Genomic DNA, 21713 nt, shown 5'->3' on the forward strand with positions numbered 1-21713 from the left:
AGAGTTGAATTGTATTTCAAGTGATATGGCATCAGTGATGGAGGTGTTGGTTCTCCATTGCTAGTAAACGGGGCGGGGGTACAGCACATGCTTGGCATAAGTGTCTTACGGGGGGATCCAGCTTTCACTTTCGATATCCAAGGCTGAAGGGTCATGTTTGAAATTTCCTTGCGCTTCTAAGGACCCAGACACAGGTCAAAGATGTACAGGTGCCCTATTCTCTGATTTCCTGTTTTGCTCTGTGTCCATCCTGTTCCTTGCTAGACAACAAACAGTTCAGACAGACCTATGGGAACACAGGGCTCGGCATCCAGGCAGGCCTTGGCGCCAGGAGAACACTACGACAGTAGCTGGGGAAGTATAAATGACTATTACATTAGAGGTTTCCAGAATATCTTACTGTGTGTAGGAATGAGGTTTGACCTGAGTGAGCCTAATTGGTTTAAGACAAATATTCTAATTGGGCAATCAGTACTTCCGACACCTCTCCCCTTTCTCAAGTGGTTAGTTAGTGTTCATCCTCCCCCATTAATGCCAAGGTAGCTCAGCGCAAGGCACAATGCTTACTGTATGACGTAGGTCATATGGATGTTCTTCTTCCAACGAGCAGAGACGTTCAACCTGCGATGCGTAGCAATTCCACCCTAAAATCAGAGAGAAACATATCAATGGCAAATGCTATGGAACCTTCTCTTGAAGTCCACCTTCACATCATGGAGTGCTTCTCATGGGTACCCTTTACCCCCCAAGAAGTTGCAATGCCCTTGTATTGCCCATTGGTCTGTCCCATTCTTCCTTCAACATACTCCTGCCGCAATACATTCCTATACATTTGTGGACTCTTCAGCTAATCGAATGGTTGTCTACTGTTGCCTCAACTGTTCTCATCATTAGAATTGCTCTTTAATCTCTGATTGACCAGGAAATACCTTTGTCCGTAGACATCTTCTGAAGGCAACCACATCACTGTTGTATATGCTCTGTGGTTTCTCTGGGATCCACCTTCCAAGCATCACCAGATGTGCTAATGATGCCTTCTAGATCCCACCATCCTCATTAGGTCAGCACAATGATCTTTTATATGCCCACCTATACTATCACCACCAGATGTGCACAGAAATCCATCATGGACCCCACCACCGTCAAACTTGCTCAGTGATCTATTCTGGATCCATCTATCCCATCACCTTCACACATGTTTTAGAATCCTTACTAGACCCCACCAACAAGCGCCAGAAGACCTGCTCAATAATTCATTGTGGACCAGACTACTCTGTCGCCGTCACACAGGTTTTAGAATCCATTCTTGACCCCACCACCAGGCTTCATGACAACTACTCAATGATCCATTCATGATCTGTCTATTCAGTCACCATCACATATGCTCTAGAATCCCTAATAGACCCCACCACCAGGCATCATCTGGCCTGCTCAATGCTCCATTCTGGACCTGGCTATCCCATCACATGTGCTTTAGAATCCCTCTAGACGCCTCCACTAGGCTTCATCACACCTACTCAATCATCCATTCTGGGCCTGTCTATCCCGTCACCATCACACATGCTTTAGAATCCCTACTACACCCCATCACCAAGCATCACTAGAACTGCTCAAGAATTTATTCTGGATCAGACTATCCTGTCGCCTTAACACAAGCTTTAGAATCCCTTCTGGACCCCACCACCAGGCTTCATCACACTGACTCAATGATCCATTCTGGACCTTTCTATCCGGTCACCATCACACATTCTTTAGAATCCCTACCAGACACCACCACCAGGCATCAGCAGACCTGCTCAACGGTCCATTCAGGACCTGTCTCTCCCATCACCAGCGCAGGTGTTTAACAATCAGTCTTGGGCCCACTAACCTGTCATCACCAAACCGGTTCAAAGATCTGGTCTGCACCCTTCAAATTAGCTCAAGAACCCCATCATCCAAACATCATCCGAACGGCTCATCATTTGTTCTAGACCCGTTGATCCCATTGCCTTTACATGTGACCAACAACCTCTTCTGGACTCTACCGTCCAAGCGTCATCGGGCCAGCACAATTATCTATTCAGTACATGTCTATACCATCACCATCAGACTTGCTTCATACGTCCTGGTCCCCACCAACTAGGCATCACCAGACCTGCTCTATGATCTGAGCTGGACACTTCCATTGAGTCCAATAAATCCTTCTGGACCCCAACACCCAAGAATAACCAGACCTGCTCACTGGCTTCTCTAGCCCATCGACCTGCTTAACAATACCCGATGACCTCTATCATGATAGCCTTGTTTACCGGGAGTGCCAGTTCCCTATGGGGCCTGTCACCATATTAATTATTAAGCCTGCACAACAATCCCTGATTGACCGATCACCATATCACCCTAATTCTTGCGCAACATTACCTTGTCAGACACAGCAACCCTATCATTCTTAAACTTGCTCAAAATCCCTTGCTGTTCCACACTCCTACGATCCCTAACCACTTAGATGGTCCTCACGTGAACCTCCACTTTCTCAGTCTCTCTATACAATGCTAAGATGACAGTTCACGTCTTTAGCCCAATAATGAATTCAAGTATCCAGCATTGCCGATGGCATCCCTCCAGCACTAAAGGGGGCAACCCTGCTCATTGATCTCAGGTGAACCCCACTAGTCTACAGCACTTTAACCTGCTCAAGAAACCCTGTTATACCACTTTGGTTGTAAAGCCGACTCATCCATCTAGAATGGTCCCAAAGTCATCTGACCTGCTCAACAATTCAGAAAGGATAACTTTCATCATGTGACATGCTAAACAGTCTGGAAAGGATAAATATCATCATGTGACCTGCTCAACATAATGTGACCTGCTCAACAGTCTAGAAAGGATAACTATCATCATGTGGCCTGCTCAACAATCTGGAAAGGATAACTACCATCATGTAACCTGCTTAACAATCTAGAAAGGATAGCTATTATCATGTGACCTGCTCAACATCATGTGACCTGCTCAACAATCTGGAAAGATAACTATCATCATGTGACCTGCTCAACAATCTAGAAAGGATAAATATCATCATGTGACCTGCTCAACAATCTGGAAAGGATAACTACCATCATGTGACCTGCTTAACAATCTGGAAAGGATAACTACCATCATGTGCCCTGCCTGTGACCTGCTAAAAAATAAAGGATAACTGTTGTCATGTGATCTGCTCAACAATCTGGAAAGGATAACTACAATCATGTGACCTGCTTCACAATCTAGAAAGGATAACTATCATCATGTGACCTGCTTAACAATCTAGAAAGCATAACTATCATCATGTGACTTGCTCAAAAATCGGGAAAGGATAACTATCATCATGTGACCTGCTCAACATCACGTGGCCTGCTCAACAATCTAGAAAGGATAACTATCATCATGTGGCCTGCTCAACAATCTAGAAAAGATAACTATCATCAAGTGACCTGCTCAACAATCTAGAAAGGATAACTATCATCATGTGACCTGCTTAACAGTCTAGAAAGGATAACTATCATCATGTGACCTGCTCAACAATCTGGAAAGGATAACTACCATCATGTGACCTGCTTAACAATCTGGAAAGGATAACTACCATCATGTGCCCTGCCTGTGACCTGCTAAAAAATAAAGGATAACTGTTGTCATGTGATCTGCTCAACAATCTGGAAAGGATAACTACAATCATGTGACCTGCTTCACAATCTAGAAAGGATAACTATCATCATGTGACCTGCTTAACAATCTAGAAAGCATAACTATCATCATGTGACTTGCTCAAAAATCGGGAAAGGATAACTATCATCATGTGACCTGCTCAACATCACGTGGCCTGCTCAACAATCTAGAAAGGATAACTATCATCATGTGGCCTGCTCAACAATCTAGAAAAGATAACTATCATCAAGTGACCTGCTCAACAATCTAGAAAGGATAACTATCATCATGTGACCTGCTTAACAGTCTAGAAAGGATAACTATCATCATGTGACCTGCTCAACAATCTAGAAAGGATAACTATCATCATGTGGCCTGCTCAGCAATCTGTAAAGGATAACTACCATCATGTGACTTGCTTAACAATCTAGAAAGGATAACTATCATCATGTGACCTGCTCAACAATCTAGAAAGGATAACTATCATCATGTGACCTGCTCAACAATCTAGAAAGGATAACTATCATCATGTAACCTGCTCAACAATCTGAATGGATAACTACCATCATGTGACCTGCTTAACTATCTAGAAAGGATAACTACCATCATGTGACCTGCTCAACAATCTGGAAAGGATAACTATCATTTGACCTGCTCAACAATCTAGAAAGGATAACTATCATGTGGCCTGCTCAACAATCTGGAAAGGATAACTACCATCATGTGCCCTGCCTGTGACCTGCTAAAAAATAAAGGATAACTGTTGTCATGTGATCTGCTCAACAATCTGGAAAGGATAACTACAATCATGTGACCTGCTTCACAATCTAGAAAGGATAACTATCATCATGTGACCTGCTTAACAATCTAGAAAGCATAACTATCATCATGTGACTTGCTCAAAAATCGGGAAAGGATAACTATCATCATGTGACCTGCTCAACATCACGTGGCCTGCTCAACAATCTAGAAAGGATAACTATCATCATGTGGCCTGCTCAACAATCTAGAAAAGATAACTATCATCAAGTGACCTGCTCAACAATCTAGAAAGGATAACTATCATCATGTGACCTGCTTAACAGTCTAGAAAGGATAACTATCATCATGTGACCTGCTCAACTATCTAGAAAGGATAACTATCATCATGTGGCCTGCTCAGCAATCTGTAAAGGATAACTACCATCATGTGACTTGCTTAACAATCTAGAAAGGATAACTATCATCATGTGACCTGCTCAACAATCTAGAAAGGATAACTATCATCATGTGACCTGCTCAACAATCTAGAAAGGATAACTATCATCATGTAACCTGCTCAACAATCTGAATGGATAACTACCATCATGTGACCTGCTTAACTATCTAGAAAGGATAACTACCATCATGTGACCTGCTCAACAATCTGGAAAGGATAACTATCATTTGACCTGCTCAACAATCTAGAAAGGATAACTATCATGTGGCCTGCTCAACAATAAAGGATAACTGTCATCATGTGACCTGCTCAACAATCTGGAACAGATAACTACAATCATGTGAGCTGCTTAACAATCTAGAAAGGATAACTATCATCATGTGACCTGCTCAACCATCTGGAAAGGATAACTATCATGTGACCTTCTTAACAATCTAGAAAGCATAACTATCATCATGTGACTTGCTCAACAATCAGGAATGGATAACTATCATGTGACCTGCTCAACATCACGTGGCCTGCTCAACAATCTGGAATGTATAACTATCAACATGTGACCTGCTAAACATCATGTGACCAGCAGAACAACCCTGAAAGGATAGCTTTTACCATGTGACTTGCTCAACGTCATGTGACCTGCTCAACAATCTAGAAATGATAGCTATTATCATGTGACCTTCTCAACATCATGTGGCCTGCTCAACAATCTGGAAAGGATAACTATCATTGTGTGACCTGCTTAGCAATCTAGAAAGGATAACTGTCATCATGGGACCTGCTCAACATCATGTGACCTTCTCAGCAATCTAGAAAGGATAACTATAATCATGTGACCTCCTCAACAATCTATAAAGGATAACTATCATCAAGTGACCTGTTCAACTTCATGTGACCTGCTCAACAATCTAGAAAAGATAACTGTCATCATGTGACCTGCTCAACATCATGTGACCTGCTCAACAGTTTAGAAAGGATAACTAGCATCATGTAACCTGCTCAGCAATCTAGAAAGGATAACTATCATCATGCGGCCTGCTCAACAATCTAGAAAAGATAACTATCACCATGTGACCTGCTCAACAATCTGGAAAGGATAACTGTCATCATGTGACCTGCTCAACATCATGTGACCTGCTCAGAAATCTAGAAAGGATAACTATCATCATGTGACCTGCTCAACAGTCTGGAAAGGAAAACTATCATCATGTGACCTGAGCAACATCATGTGACCTGCTCGACACTCTAGAAATGATAACTAACATCATGTGACCTGCTCAACATTATGTTACCTGCTCAAGAATCCTGAAAGGATAACATCATGTGACCTGCTCAACAATGCTGAAAGGATAACATCATGTGACCTGCTTAGTAATCTAGAAAGGATAACTATCATCATGTGGCCTGCTCAACAGTCTAGAAAAGATAGCCATCATCATGTGACCTGCTCAATAATCTGGAAAGGATAACTATCATCATGTGACCTGCGCAACATCATGGGACCTGCTCAACAATCTAGAAAGGATAACTATCATCACGTGGCCTGCTCAACAATCTAGAAAGGATAACTATCAGCATGTGACCTGCTCAACCATCTAGAAAGGATAACTATCATCATGTGATTTGCTCAACAATCTGCAAAGGATAACTGTCATGTGACCTGCTGAACATCATGTGACCTGCTCAGCAATCTAGAAAGGATAGCTATCATGTGACCTGCTCAACCATCTGGAAATTATAACTATCATGTGACCTGCTTAACAATCTAGAAAGCATAACTATCATCATGTGACTTGCTCAACAATCGGGAAAGGATAACTATCATCATGTGACCTTCGCAACAATGTGGAATGGATAACTGTCGTCATGTGACTTGCTCAACAATCTAGAAAAGATAACTGTCATCATGTGACCTACTCAACATCATGTGACCTGCTCAACAATCCTGAAAGGATAGCTATTATCATGTGACCTGCTCAATATCACGTGGCCTGCTCAACAATCTAGAAAGTATAACTATCATCATGTGGCCTGCTCAACAATCTAGAAAAGATAACTATCATCATGTGACCTGCTCAACAATCTAGAAAGGATAGCTATCATCATTTGACCTTCTCAACAATGTGGAATGGATAACTGTCATCATGTGACCTACTCAACATCTTGTGACCTGCTCAACAATCCTGAAAGGATAGATATTATCATGTGACCTGCTCAACATCATGTGACCTGCTCAACAGTTTAGAAACAATAACTATCATCATGTGGCCTGCTCAACAATCTAGAAATGATAACTATCATCATGTGGCCTGATCAACAGTCTAGAAAAGATAGCTATCATCATGTAACCTGCTCAACAATCTGGAAAGGAAAACTATCATCATGTGACCTGAGCAACATCATGTGACCTGCTCAACAATCTACAAAGGACAACTAACATCATGTGACCTGCTCAACATTATGTTACCTGCTCAAGAATCCTGAAAGGATAACATCATGTGACCTGCTCAGTAATCTAGAAAGCATAACTATCATCATGTGATTTGTTCAACAATCTGGAAAGGATAACTGTCATCATGTGACCTGCTCAACCACCTGGAAAGGATAACTATCATGTGACCTGCTTAACAATCTATAAAGCATAACTATCATCATGTGACTTGCTCAACAATTGGGAAAGGATAACTATCATCATGTGACCTGCTCAACATCACGTGGCCTGCTCAACAATCTAGAAAGGATAACTATCATCATGTGGCCTGCTCAACAATCTAGTAAAGATAACTATCATCATGTGACCTGCTCAACAATCTAGAAAGGATAACTATCATAATGTGACCTTCTCAACATTATGGAATGGATAACTATCAACATGTGACCTGCTCAACATCATGTGACCTGCAGAACAATCCTGAAAGGATAGCTTTTACCATGTGACCTGCTCAACTTGATGTGACCTGCTCGACAATCTAGAAAAGATAACTGTCATCATGTGACCTGATCAACAATCCTGAAAGGATAGCTATTATCATGTGACCTGCTCAACAATCTGGAAAGGATAACTATCATTGTGTGACCTGCTTAGCAATCTAGAAAGGATAACTATCATCATGTGACCTGCTCAAGAATCTGGAAAGGATAACTGTCATCATGTGACCTGCTCAACATCATGTGGCCTGCTCAGCAATCTAGAAAGGATAACTATAATCATGTGACCTGCTCAATAATCTAGAAAGGATAACTATCATCATGTGACCTGTTCAACTTCATGCGACCTGCTCAACAATCTAGAAAAGATAACTAGCATCATGCGACCTACTCAACATCATGTGACCTGCTCAACAATCCTGAAAGGATAGCTATTATCATGTGACCTGCTCAATATCACGTGGCCTGCTCAACAATCTAGAAAGTATAACTATCATCATGTGGCCTGCTCAACAATCTAGAAAGTATAACTATCATCATGTGACCTGCTCAACAATCTAGAAAGGATAACTATCATCATGTAACCTTCTCAACAATGTGGAATGGATAACTGTCATCATGTGACCTACTCAACATCTTGTGACCTGCTTAACAATCCTGAAAGGATAGATATTATCATGTGGCCTGATCAACAGTCTAGAAAAGATAGCTATCATCATGTAACCTGCTCAACAATCTGGAAAGGAAAACTATCATCATGTGACCTGAGCAACATCATGTGACCTGCTCAACAATCTACAAAGGACAACTAACATCATGTGACCTGCCCAACATTATGTTACCTGCTCAAGAATCCAGAAAGGATAACATCATGTGACCTGCTCAGTAATCTAGAAAGCATAACTATCATCATGTGATTTGCTCAACAATCTGGAAAGGATAACTGTCATCATGTGACCTGCTCAACCATCTGGAAAGGATAACTATCATGTGACCTGCTTAACAATCTATAAAGCATAACTATCATCATGTGACTTGCTCAACAATTGGGAAAGGATAACTATCATCATGTGACCTGCTCAACATCACGTGGCCTGCTCAACAATCTAGAAAGGATAACTATCATCATGTGACCTGCTCAACAATCTAGAAATGATAACTATCATAATGTGACCTTCTCAACATTATGGAATGGATAACTATCAACATGTGACCTGCTCAACATCATGTGACCTGCAGAACAATCCTGAAAGGATAGCTTTTACCTTGTGACCTGCTCAACTTGATGTGACCTGCTCGACAATCTAGAAAAGATAACTGTCATCATGTGACCTGCTCAACAATCCTGAAAGGATAGCTATTATCATGTGACCTGCTCAACAATCTGGAAAGGATAACTATCATTGTGTGACCTGCTTAGCAATCTAGAAAGGATAACTATCATCATGTGACCTGCTCAAGAATCTGGAAAGGATAACTGTCATCATGTGACCTGCTCAACATCATGTGGCCTGCTCAGCAATCTAGAAAGGATAACTATAATCATGTGACCTGCTCAATAATCTAGAAAGGATAACTATCAACAACAATCTATGAAAGGATAACCTTTCTTAATCTAGAAAGGATAACTATCATCATGTGACCTGTTCAACTTCATGTGACCTGCTCAACAATCTAGAAATGATAACTAGCATCATGCGACCTACTCAACATTATGTGACCTGCTCAACAATCCTGAAAGTATAGCTATTATCATGTTACCTGCTCAACATCATGTGACCTGCTCAACAGTTTAGAAAGGATAACTATCATCATGTGACCTGTTCAGCAATCTAGAAAAGATAATTATCATCATGTGGCCTGCTCAACAATCTAGAAAAGATAACTATCCTCATGTGACCTGCTCAGCAATCTAGAAAGGATAACTATCATCATGTGGCCTGCTCAACAATCTAGAAAAGATAGCTATCATCATGTGACCTGCTCAACAGTCTGGAAAGGAAAACTATCATCATGTGACCTGAGCAACATCATGTGACCTGCTCGACACTCTAGAAATGATAACTAACGTCATGTGACCTGCTCAACATTATGTTACCTGCTCAAGAATCCTGAAAGGATAACATCATGTGACCTGCTCAACAATGCTGAAAGGATAACATCATGTGACCTGCTTAGTAATCTAGAAAGGATAACTATCATCATGTGGCCTGCTCAACAATCTAGAAAAGATAGCCATCATCATGTGACCTGCTCAATAATCTGCAAAGGATAACTATCATCATGTGACCTGCGCAACATCATGTGACCTGCTCAACAATCTAGAAAGGATAACTATCATCACGTGGCCTGCTCAACAATCTAGAAAGGATAACTATCAGCATGTGACCTGCTCAACCATCTAGAAAGGATAACTATCATCATGTGATTTGCTCAACAATCTGCAAAGGATAACTGTCATGTGACCTGCTGAACATCATGTGACCTGCTCAGCAATCTAGAAAGGATAACTATCATGTGACCTGCTCACCCATCTGGAAATTATAACTGTCATGTGACCTGCTTAACAATCTAGAAAGCATAACTATCATCATGTGACTTGCTCAACAATCGGGAAAGGATAACTATCATCATGTGACCTTCTCAACAATGTGGAATGGATAACTGTCATCATGTGACCTACTCAACATCATGTGACCTGCTCAACAATCCTGAAAGGATAGCTATTATCATGTGACCTGCTCAATATCACGTGGCCTGCTCAACAATCTAGAAAGTATAACTATCATCATGTGGCCTGCTCAACAATCTAGAAAAGATAACTATCATCATGTGACCTGCTCAACAATCTAGAAAGGATAACTATCCTCATGTGACCTTCTCAACAATGTGGAATGGATAACTGTCATCATGTGACCTACTCAACATCATGTGACCTGCTCAACAATCCTGAAAGGATAGCTATTATCATGTGACCTGCTCAATATCACGTGGCCTGCTCAACAATCTAGAAAGTATAACTATCATCATGTGGCCTGCTCAACAATCTAGAAAGTATAACTATCATCATGTGACCTACTCAACAATCCTGAAAGGATAGCTATTATCATGTGACCTGCTCAACATCATGTGACCTGCTCAACAGTTTAGAAACGATAACTATCATCATGTGGCCTGCTCAACAATCTAGAAACGATAACTATCACCATGTGACCTGCTCAACAATCTGGAAAGGATAACTATCATCATGTGACCTGCTCAACAATCTACAAAGGGGAACTAACATCATGTGACCTGCTCAACATTATGTTACCTGCTCAAGAATCCTGAAAGGATAACATCATGTGACCTGCTCAGTAATCTAGAAAGCATAACTATCATCATGTGATTTGCTCAACAATCTGGAAAGGATAACTGTCATCATGTGACCTGCTCAACCATCTGGAAAGGATAACTATCATGTGACCTGCTTAACAATCTATAAAGCATAACTATCATCATGTGACTTGCTCAACAATTGGGAAAGGATAACTATCATCATGTGACCTGCGCAACATCATGTGACCTGCTCAACAATCTAGAAAGGATAACTATCATCACGTGGCCTGCTCAACAATCTAGAAAGGATAACTATCAGCATGTGACCTGCTCAACCATCTAGAAAGGATAACTATCATCATGTGATTTGCTCAACAATCTAGAAAGGATAACTATCATGTGACCTGCTCAACCATCTGGAAATGATAAATATCATGTGACCTGCTTAACAATCTAGAAAAGATAACTATCATCATGTGACTTGCTCAACATTCTAGAAAAGATAACTGTCATCATGTGACCTACTCAACATCATGTGACCTGCTCAACAATCCTGAAAGGATAGCTATTATCATGTGACCTGCTCAACAATCTGGTAAAGATAACTATCATCGTGTGACCTGCTCAACAATCTAGAAAGGATAACTATCATCGTGTGACCTGCTCAACAATCTGGAAAGGATAACTATTACCATGTGACCTGCTAAACAATCTGGAAAGGATAACTATCAGCATGTGACCTGCTCAACATCATGTGACCTGCTCAGCAATCTAGAAAGGATAACTATCATCATGTGGCCTGCTCAACAATATAGAAAAGATAGCTATCATCGTGTGACCTGCTCAGCAATCTAGAAACGATAACTAACATCATGTGACCTGCTCAACATTATGTTACCTGCTCAAGAATCCTGAAAGGATAACATCATGTGACCTGCTCAGTAATCTAGAAAGCATAACTATCATCATGTGATTTGCTCAAGAATCCTGAAAGGATAACTATCACCATGTGACCTGCTCAACAATCTGGAAAGGATAACTATCACCATGTGACCTGCTCAACAATCCTGAAAGGGTAGCTATTATCATGTGACCTGCTTAACATCGTGTGACCTGCTCAACAGTTTAGAAAGGATAACTATCATCATGTGGCCTGCGCAGCATCATGTGACCTGCTCAATACTATGTGACCTGCTCAAGAATCCTGAAAGGATAACTATCACCATGTGACCTGTTGAACATCATGTGACCTGCTCAACAATCTAGAAAGGATAGCTATTATCATGTGACCTGCTCAACAATTTGGTGTGGACCGTGCCATCCCATCATCATAACACCTGCCTGACAATACCTATTTGCCCCCAGCTTCCCTCCCATCCTTGGTACATTCCCATGTCAATTCCTCAGGGACCATCTGACCATCAGTGTATTCATGAAACATCCCCCACCCACCAATGGATGATATCGCCAGTAGAGTTATATTCAAAATCATACTTTTGCATATGCGTTAATCACCACCTGGCCACCTTACCACCCCTATCGTGCTCTCCACAGCCAGCACGTCTGCACAGCATCATGTGTGGTAGGACAGTAGATATAAACATATCCCAGGTGTGGAATTGCCCCCTCTTACACTTTTGGGAATCTTGTCACACTACATCTTTTCAGAAACCTCTTAAAACACTTTCTCTTTCCCAGTGCAATGCTGACAGGTGAGTAGCATACGGGTGCAGGACAGCGCCTAGTGGTGATTTAGTTTGCAAATGCCAATGCGAAACCCACCAACACACACACACACACCCTATCATCAAGATATCTGCCCACGAATGCCTCATGGGCTCAGCCATTGCATGTCTCTGTGGTTACCCGGGCGTGAACGTGGTCATTCGACATTGTATGTTGTGCTCGGCAATGCCCCAAAGACTTTTCATGAATCTTCATTATGACACCGGCAGGATAGGTCAGGGTCAATCGCTGGTGGTAGATCTGTAACTTCCTCTGGTGACCCTGTGCAAGGGGTCACAGGAGGAAGTTACAGTCCTCAGCCAGGACCCGGTTTATTTATTTATGCAATGTTTGTTGGATACACGGACCCAGATTATTTATTTATTTATGTATGCAATGTTTGTCGGATACCTGTATCCGACAAACATTGCATAAATAAATAAATAAATACCCCTATTAAAATTGAAACTATCACACACAATGCAGCCACCCAACTGCTTTCAAAAGGGAGCTGCAGGAGCTGTGCTGGGTGCGAACAGAAATCACCCTGTTTGAATATTACCCAAGGGGAAGATTTTTTTTGTAATGGGATGCAAATTGTGCATTTTAAAGAATATTTACTCAGCAACACTGGTCAAAACTATTATCCGCACAGTGAAGTAACTCATCACCAGTGCCATGGAAGTGGAATTGATAAATAGTTTGGAAACAAGCGGCATGAAAGAAATTGCGCCGTTTAAAACTATTATTTTTGATCGGTGGTGAACTGCCAGCTCCTCCCCCCTAACCCCCGCCTCCTTGGGCACCGCTCCCCCCCCCCCCCCCCCCCCAAACTCCGACCCTTGGGGGATCCCCCACCAATTATTTCCATTTCCACCACTGCCCGGTCCCAAACCTCCCTGCGGCCCTTCCCGCTTCCGCTGCTTCCCCCCCTCCCCCCCCCCCCCCGCCCGACCCCGGTTCTTCCCGGCCTCACGACACCTTGTGACAGCCCTGGTCTGGTGCGTGGCTTGGCATCGCTCTACCGCACATGGTGTTCTGCGGGTGTCACTGCCATGCAAGAGTTGCCCTGTGCTGAGTCGCAGGACACTGGGCGCTTCCCTTGTCCTGGGGCTGCTTTACAGTTAGTGTTGGGCTGTGACAGAGAGGCCTTACTGGTGAGTGATGGCCCCTTTCAGGACACAAAAGGCAGGAGCTTAGACTTATTAAAAGCCACTGGAAGTGAGCAGCGGCTGCCATCAAACACAGGAGCTGCCAACGCGCCATCAGCATTGCCTCTGCGCTCTGCAAACAGTGCCCTGGGAACGGGGGGGGGGGGGGTTGCTTAGAAACAGCGCAACGTGCCACAAATAAACACACCACTTGCTGTTTGTCTCACAGTACTGCTGCGACGTCACTCCCGTGGACTAAGGATGCCGTTTACCACTAGTGTGACATCCTCTGTCTCCTCTGGGCTCCCCCCTTAGAAACAGGTAAAGTCGAAAAGACTGTGTGTACCATTGAACAGTCGCCATGCTCGCCAACTGCCCTGATAGTGCCACACGCCTCCTGGCATGCGTGGCCCTGCTTCCTGAGAGTGCTCGACTACTGCACAGGTCCAAAACAAATGCCAGGACCGGAGGGAGTGGGTGCAGGCACCCGGGGTTGCGGAAGAGAGCGGCGGAGCACGGGTATATGAGGAGGGTGCCCCATGGCGGCAGCTCTTTTTTGATGGTGTGGAATCGTGGCACACGAGCAAGGTGGGGAGTGGTCACGCGACAGAGGTGTGCAGGGGCGACACATGACTGAGGTGGGAGAGGATGGCACGACACCAGGCTCTCTACATAAAACTGTAGATGGACAAAGTTGGGCATTTCACCTCTCGTGATTCATAAGGGACTAATCCATGGACGTCACCCCTTCTCTTACAGGGGGAGACCCTTCCCATGGGGCCAAGGCGGCGCAACCACAGTCCAATAGTTGCCCTGTGGGTGGTGCACCGTGGGGGGGTCCCCTGGGGAGGGCATCCCTCAATGAGACAGCGGAGGACATCTCAGGGAGAACACAGTATTTACCTACTCCCTCATCACCCCACTTATCCTCTTCCTTATACAGGCTACCATAGTCCCCTACACCTCCACAGTATTTACCTACCCCCCTCATCACCTCAGGTATCCTCTCCCCTATACAGGCTACCATAGTCCCCTACACTTCCAAGTACCTCCACAGTATTTACCTACCCCTCATCACCTCGCTTATCCTCTCCCCTATACAGGCTACCATAGTCCCCTACACTTCCATGTACCTCCACAGTATTTACCTACCCCTCATCACCTCGCTTATCCTCTCCCCTATACAGGCTACCATAGTCCCCTACACTTCCATGTACCTCCACAGTATTTACCTACCCCCTCATCACCCCGCTTATCCTCTCCCCTATACAGGCTACCATAGTCCCCTACACCTCCATGTACCTCCACAGTATTTACCTACCCCCTCATCACCTCGCTTATCCTCTCCCCTATACAGGCTACCATAGTCCCCTACACCTCCATGTACCTCCACAGTATTTACCTACCCCCTCATCACCTCGCTTATCCTCTCCCCTATACAGGCTACCATAGTCCCCTACACTTCCATGTACCTCCACAGTATTTACCTACTGTCACGACTCGCTCCCTTCGCTCCCGTTCCCGCCACTTGGGGGCATGTTTTGGGGTTTATTCCCTACTGGACATTTCCTCCGAACCTTATGCTACAGTGCTGTGATGAATTGGGAGCGCTAAAACCTTATTTTCCAAGTTACTTCCCTTCCGGATCCATTCCAGGTTTTTGGCAGCCAGCATGCTACTTTAATCAAATGACTATGCTTCCCAGAATGCCTGGCTCACTGCTTCACCTCCTCCCTTGCAGGACAAGGTTGGGTGGAGGATAGGCAACACCTGTGGCTGCAGGTGCAGCAGGCGGCACACCTGAGGGGTGTGCTTGTTAAGCAGTTTTAAAAGCCTCAGTTTGCTTCAGTCCAGCGCTGGTCATTGTTGCAGTGTTCCTGTTGTGACTGGTCCCTTGTTCCTGGTTCCTAGCTTTTGTGCCTAGTTCCTAACTCCTGTTTCTTGTTCCTCTGCCCTGGATTTCGGATTTATGTGCTTAATTGATTTCTGCTTTCTAGATTTCCCTTTCTGTCTTCCTCTGTCTGCAGGCAGCCTTTCTCTGTGCTTTACCCTTTGATGCAGCCCAATTTGCCTGTGTTTTCTGTTTCTTTGATGCTGTCCTTTGCTACTGAAAAACTTGATGCATTAGTCTTTCCCTTTATAGATTTAGCTTCCTGCCTTTTCTCCTTGGATGGGTGGGTAAGGTTTCCTTTTGTGATATCATTTTCCCAGCTCCTGATCCTTACTTTCTATTGGGATCCATTCCATGTTTTCCATTGCACTTCTGCATTTATTTCCCATTTGATTATTTAGGTGTGGGGTGCTGTTGTAACTAGTCCCTGTGTGAATGCCTTTTGTTTTCCTCACTATTTCTTTATCACAATTCCTACTTGCTCCTTGACTTAGGTCTTATGTATTTAGTTATCCTCCACCCATTGCTGTTATAGCCTTCTAGGTCCCTGTTTGATCAACTGGGTTCGTGGGTTAACTGACATTCAAGTGGTCTTTCCGGTTCTCGTGAATACTGTTTCTAAGTTCCTTATTCAGTATCATCCAGAGTGTCAGCACACAGATGCTGTCCTTGCTTGCCCTCTACGTGGGCTTAGCGCTGTCAGTATCTGTAATAGCATAGTGGGTTAGGAGTTTGCCGACTTTCCTTTCAGTCATAAGGAGGTTCTAAGTGCTTACCCCACATCCCTTTTCATATATTGGTATTTTTGTTTCACTCTATCTGCACTCCTGGGTTTTAGTATATATGAGTCGTGGTTCTTGTGTGCACGTTGTTTGATTCAAGGTTATTCACTGTGCGATTTTGTGCACATTTCCCTTGCCATATTCGCTGCCTTTGTACTCAACTGATTAATCCTGACACCTACCCCCTCATCACCCCACTTATCCTCTTCCTTATACAGGCTACCATAGTCCCCCACACTTCCATGTACCTCCACAGTATTTACCTACCCCCTCATCACCTCACTTATCCTCTTCCCCTTATACAGGCTACCATAGTCCCCTACACTTCCATGTACCTCCACAGTATTTACCTACCCCTCATCACCTCACTTATCCCCGTCCCCTATACATGCTACCATAGTCCCCTACACTTCCATGTACCTCTATAGTATTTACCTACCCCCTCATCACCTCACGTATCCTCTCCCCTATACAGACTACCATAGTCCCCTACACTTCCATGTACCTCCACAGTATTTACCTACCCCCTCATCACCTCACTTATCCTCTCCCCTATACAGGCTACCATAGTCCCCTACACTTCCATGTACCTCCACAGTATTTACCTACCCCCTCATCACCTCACTTATCCTCTTCCTTATACAGGCTACCATAGTCCCCTACACTTCCATGTACCTCCACAGTATTTACCTACCCCCTCATCACCTCACGTATCCTCTCCCCTATACAGGCTACCATAGTCCCCTACACTTCCATGTACCTCCACAGTATTTACCTACCCCACTCCTCACCTCACGTATCCTGTTCCCCTATACAGGCTACCATAGTCCCCTAAACTTCCATGTACCTCCACAGTATTTACCTACCCCCTCCTCACCTCACGTATCCTATTCCCCTATACAAGCTACCATAGTCCCCTACACTTCCATGTACCTCCACAGTATTTACCTACCCCCTCATCACCCCACTTATCCTCTTCCCCTTATTCAGGGTACCATAGTCCCCTACACCTCCATGTACCTCCACAGTATTTACCTACCCCTCCTCACCTCACTTATCCTCTTCCCCTATACAGGCTACCATAGTCCCCTACACTTCCATGTACCTCCACAGTATTTACCTACCCCCTCCTCAACTCACTTATCCTCTTCCCCTTTACAGGCTACCATAGTCCCCTACACTTCCATGTACCTCCACAGTATTTACCTACCCCCCTCCTCACCTCACTTATCCTCTCCCCTATACAGGCTACCATAGTCCCCTACACTTCCATGTACCTCTTCAGTATTTACCTACCCCTCATCACCTCACTTATCCTCTTCCTTATACAGGCTACCATAGTCCCCTACACTTCCATGTACCTCCACAGTATTTACCTACCCCCTCCTCACCTCAATTATCCTCTTCCCCTATACAGGCTACCACAGTCCCCTACACCTCCATGTACCTCCACAGTATTTACCTACCCCCTCCTCACCTCAATTATCCTCTTCCCCTATACAGGCTACCATAGTCCCCTACACTTCCATGTACCTCCACAGTATTTACCTACCCCCTCATCACCCCACTTATCCTCTTCCTTATACAGGCTACCATAGTCCCCTACACTTCCATGTACCTCCACAGTATTTACCTACCCCCTCATCACCCCACTTATCCTCTTCCCCTTATACAGGGTACCATAGTCCCCTACACTTCCATGTACCTCCACAGTATTTATCTACCCTCTCATCACCTGACGTATCCTCTTCCCCTATACAGGGTACCATAGTCCCCTACACTGCCATGTACCTCCACAGTATTTACCTACCACCTCATCACCTGACTTATCCTCTCCCCTATACAGGCTACCATAGTCCCCTACACTTCCATGTACCTCCACAGTATTTACCTACCCCCTCCTCACCTCACTTATCCTCTCCCCTATACAGGCTACCATAGTCCCCAACACTTCCATGTACCTCCACAGTATTTACCTACCCCCTCATCACCTCACTTATCCTCTTCCCCTTATACAGGCTACCATAGTCCCCTACACCTCCATGTACCTCCACAGTATTTACCTACCCCCTCATCACCTCACTTATCCTCTTCCCCTTACACAGGGTACCATAGTCCCCTACACTTCCATGTACCTCCACAGTATTTACCTACACCTCTCCTCACCTCACTTATCCTCTTCCCCTATACAGGCTACCCTAGTCCCCTACACTTCCATGTACCTTCACAGTATTTACCTACCCCTCATCATCTCACTTATCCTCTTCCCCTTATACAGGCTACCGTAGTCCCCTACACTTCCATGTACCTCCACAGTATTTACCTACACCTCTCCTCACCTCACTTGTCCTCTTCCCCTATACATGCTACCATAGTCCCCTACACCTCCATGTACCTCCACAGTATTTACCTACCCCCTCATCACCTCACTTATCCTCTCCCCTATACAGGCTACCATAGTCCCCTACACTTCCATGTACCTCCACAGTATTTACCTACCCCCTCATCATCTCACTTATCCTCTTCCCCTTATACAGGGTACCATAGTCCCCTACACTTCCATGTACCTCCACAGTATTTACCTACACCTCTCCTCACCTCACTTATCCTCTTCCCCTATACAGGCTACCATAGTCCCCTACACTGCCATGTACCTCCACAGTATTTACCTACCACCTCATCACCTGACTTATCCTCTCCCCTATACAGGCTACCATAGTCCCCTACACTTCCATGTACCTCCACAGTATTTACCTACCCCCTCCTCACCTCACTTATCCTCTCCCCTATACAGGCTACCATAGTCCCCAACACTTCCATGTACCGCCACAGTATTTACCTACCCCCTCATCACCTCACTTATCCTCTTCCTTGTACTGGGTACCATAGTCCCCTACACTTCCATGTACCTCCACAGTATTTACCTACCCCCTCCTCACCTCACGTATCCTCTCCCCTATACAGGCTACTATAGTCCCCTACACCTCCATGTACCTCCACAGTATTTACCTACCCCCTCATCACCTCACTTTTCCTCTCCCCTATACAGGCTACCATAGTCCCCTACACTTCCATGTACCGCCACAGTATTTACCTACCCCCTCATCACCTCACTTATCCTCTTCCCCTTATACAGGGTACCATAGTCCCCTACACTTCCATGTACCTCCACAGTATTTACCTACACCTCTCCTCACCTCACTTATCCTCTTCCCCTATACAGGCTACCATAGTCCCCTACACTTCCATGTACCTCCACAGTATTTACCTACCCCTCATCATCTCACTTATCCTCTTCCCCTTATACAGGCTACCATAGTCCCCTACACTTCCATGTACCTCCACAGTATTTACCTACACCTCTCCTCACCTCACGTATCCTCTTCCCCTATACAGGCTACCATAGTCCCCTACACCTCCATGTACCTCCACAGTATTTACCTACCCCCTCATCACCTCACTTATCCTCTCCCCTATACAGGCTACCATAGTCCCCTACACTTCCATGTACCTCCACAGTATTTACCTACCCCCTCATCACCTCACTTATCCTCTTCCCCTTATACAGGGTACCATAGTCCCCTACACTTCCATGTACCTCCACAGTATTTACCTACACCTCTCCTCACCTCACTTATCCTCTTCCCCTATACAGGCTACCATAGTCCCCTACACTTCCATATACCTGTGTAAGGTAGACACGCCCCCCTCCTTACAAGTACTGGGATGAAGAAGAGTAGGAACGAGGCATGTGAATTATGGAGGGAGACTGAGACAAGGAAGAAGTCAATTTACCCAGTTGCAAATAGTAACCTAAACACCAAGACAAAGAAGAAGCACGTAGAGATGAAGAACCCTCCGTGGAACCATCAGCACTCTAGTCAATACGAATCATCTATCCGTGACTGGAGTATAAAAAGGGAAGAAGGACTGAAAATGGAGTTAGTTTCTCCCTGGTGGAGCCGCAGGTCCGGAGAACGTCCGACTTCATGCAAGGAAGAGGAAGCTGGCCGGGACGCAAGAGTGGAGGCGTCCCTGAGCGGACCACTGGCGGTGGCTTGTAGAAGAAATAGGAGAAGCAGGTGCAAGGTGGAAGCAACCCACCTGACCGGCAGGACGGAGAGGGAGCTTCTGAGCACCCAGTGCCCTACGCTGCGTGATGGCTGTAGTGTGTGTAGACCGCGCCGGTCACCCGAAGAGAAGAGAGGCTTTGAGGAAGGCACGGAAGACCTGATAGGCCCAGTAACTCCACATAGCAACAGAAACACGGTCTGGGACCCACCTGAAGACCGGGAAGGTCCGGTAACATTGAGAAGCAACAATAACAGGGCCTGGGACCCATACGGATACCGGAAAGCCCGGGAATCCCAAGACAGCCAAGAAGCAGTGCCTGGAAGCCTCGCACAGATGCAGAGACTGCAAGCCCTGAGCCCCAATCTACAGGTTACTGCTATTAAGCCATTCCCTCATCACTGTGTCTGGCAGGTCAGGGAACCAGGCCTGTGGTGTATCCAGCTGGAAGTTCCGAGTCCTCCCCTTTGCTGTGGAGTGACACTTTGAAGAAGCCAGGCGGAGGGAGTCATCCTCTCTGGTGTGGAGAGACACTTTGAAGAAGCCGGGGGGAGGGAGTCATCCTCTCTGGTGTGGAGAGACACTTTGAAGAAGCCGGGGGGATGGAGTCATCCCCTCTGGTGCGGAGAGACACTTTGAAGAAGCCAGGCGGAGGGAGTCATCCTCTCTGGTGCGGAGAGACACTTTGAAGAAGCCAGGGGGAGGGAGTCATCCTCTCTGGTGTGGAGAGACACTTTGAAGAAGCCAGGGGGAGGGAGTCATCCTCTCTGGTGCGGAGAGACACTTTGAAGAAGCCAGGGGGAGGGAGTCATCCTCTCTGGTGCGGAGAGACACTTTGAAGAAGCCAGGCGGAGGGAGTCATCCTCTCTGGTGCGGAGAGACACTTTGAAGAAGCCAGGGGGAGGGAGTCATCCTCTCTGGTGCGGAGAGACACTTTGAAGAAGCCAGGCGGAGGGAGTCATCCTCTCTGGTGCGGAGAGACACTTTGAAGA

The 21713-nt window shown here is 45.1% G+C and overlaps 1 protein-coding gene across 2 annotated transcripts in view; it reads right to left on the bottom strand.

Moving 5' to 3' along the window:
* The window catches only part of DCDC2B (doublecortin domain containing 2B), a 184568-nt gene that overhangs the window by 145033 nt on the left and 17822 nt on the right, over positions 1-21713 (bottom strand). For both annotated transcript variants that reach the window (XM_069622481.1, XM_069622480.1), the window contains exon 3: positions 568-644. In XM_069622481.1, the coding sequence (XP_069478582.1) occupies positions 568-644 (77 nt within the window). The remainder of the gene's footprint in view (positions 1-567; positions 645-21713) is intronic.

The sequence above is a fragment of the Ambystoma mexicanum genome, chromosome 11 (assembly GCF_040938575.1).
Source record: "Ambystoma mexicanum isolate Mex_15411 chromosome 11, UKY_AmexF1_1, whole genome shotgun sequence".
Taxonomy (NCBI): Eukaryota; Metazoa; Chordata; class Amphibia; order Caudata; family Ambystomatidae; genus Ambystoma; species Ambystoma mexicanum.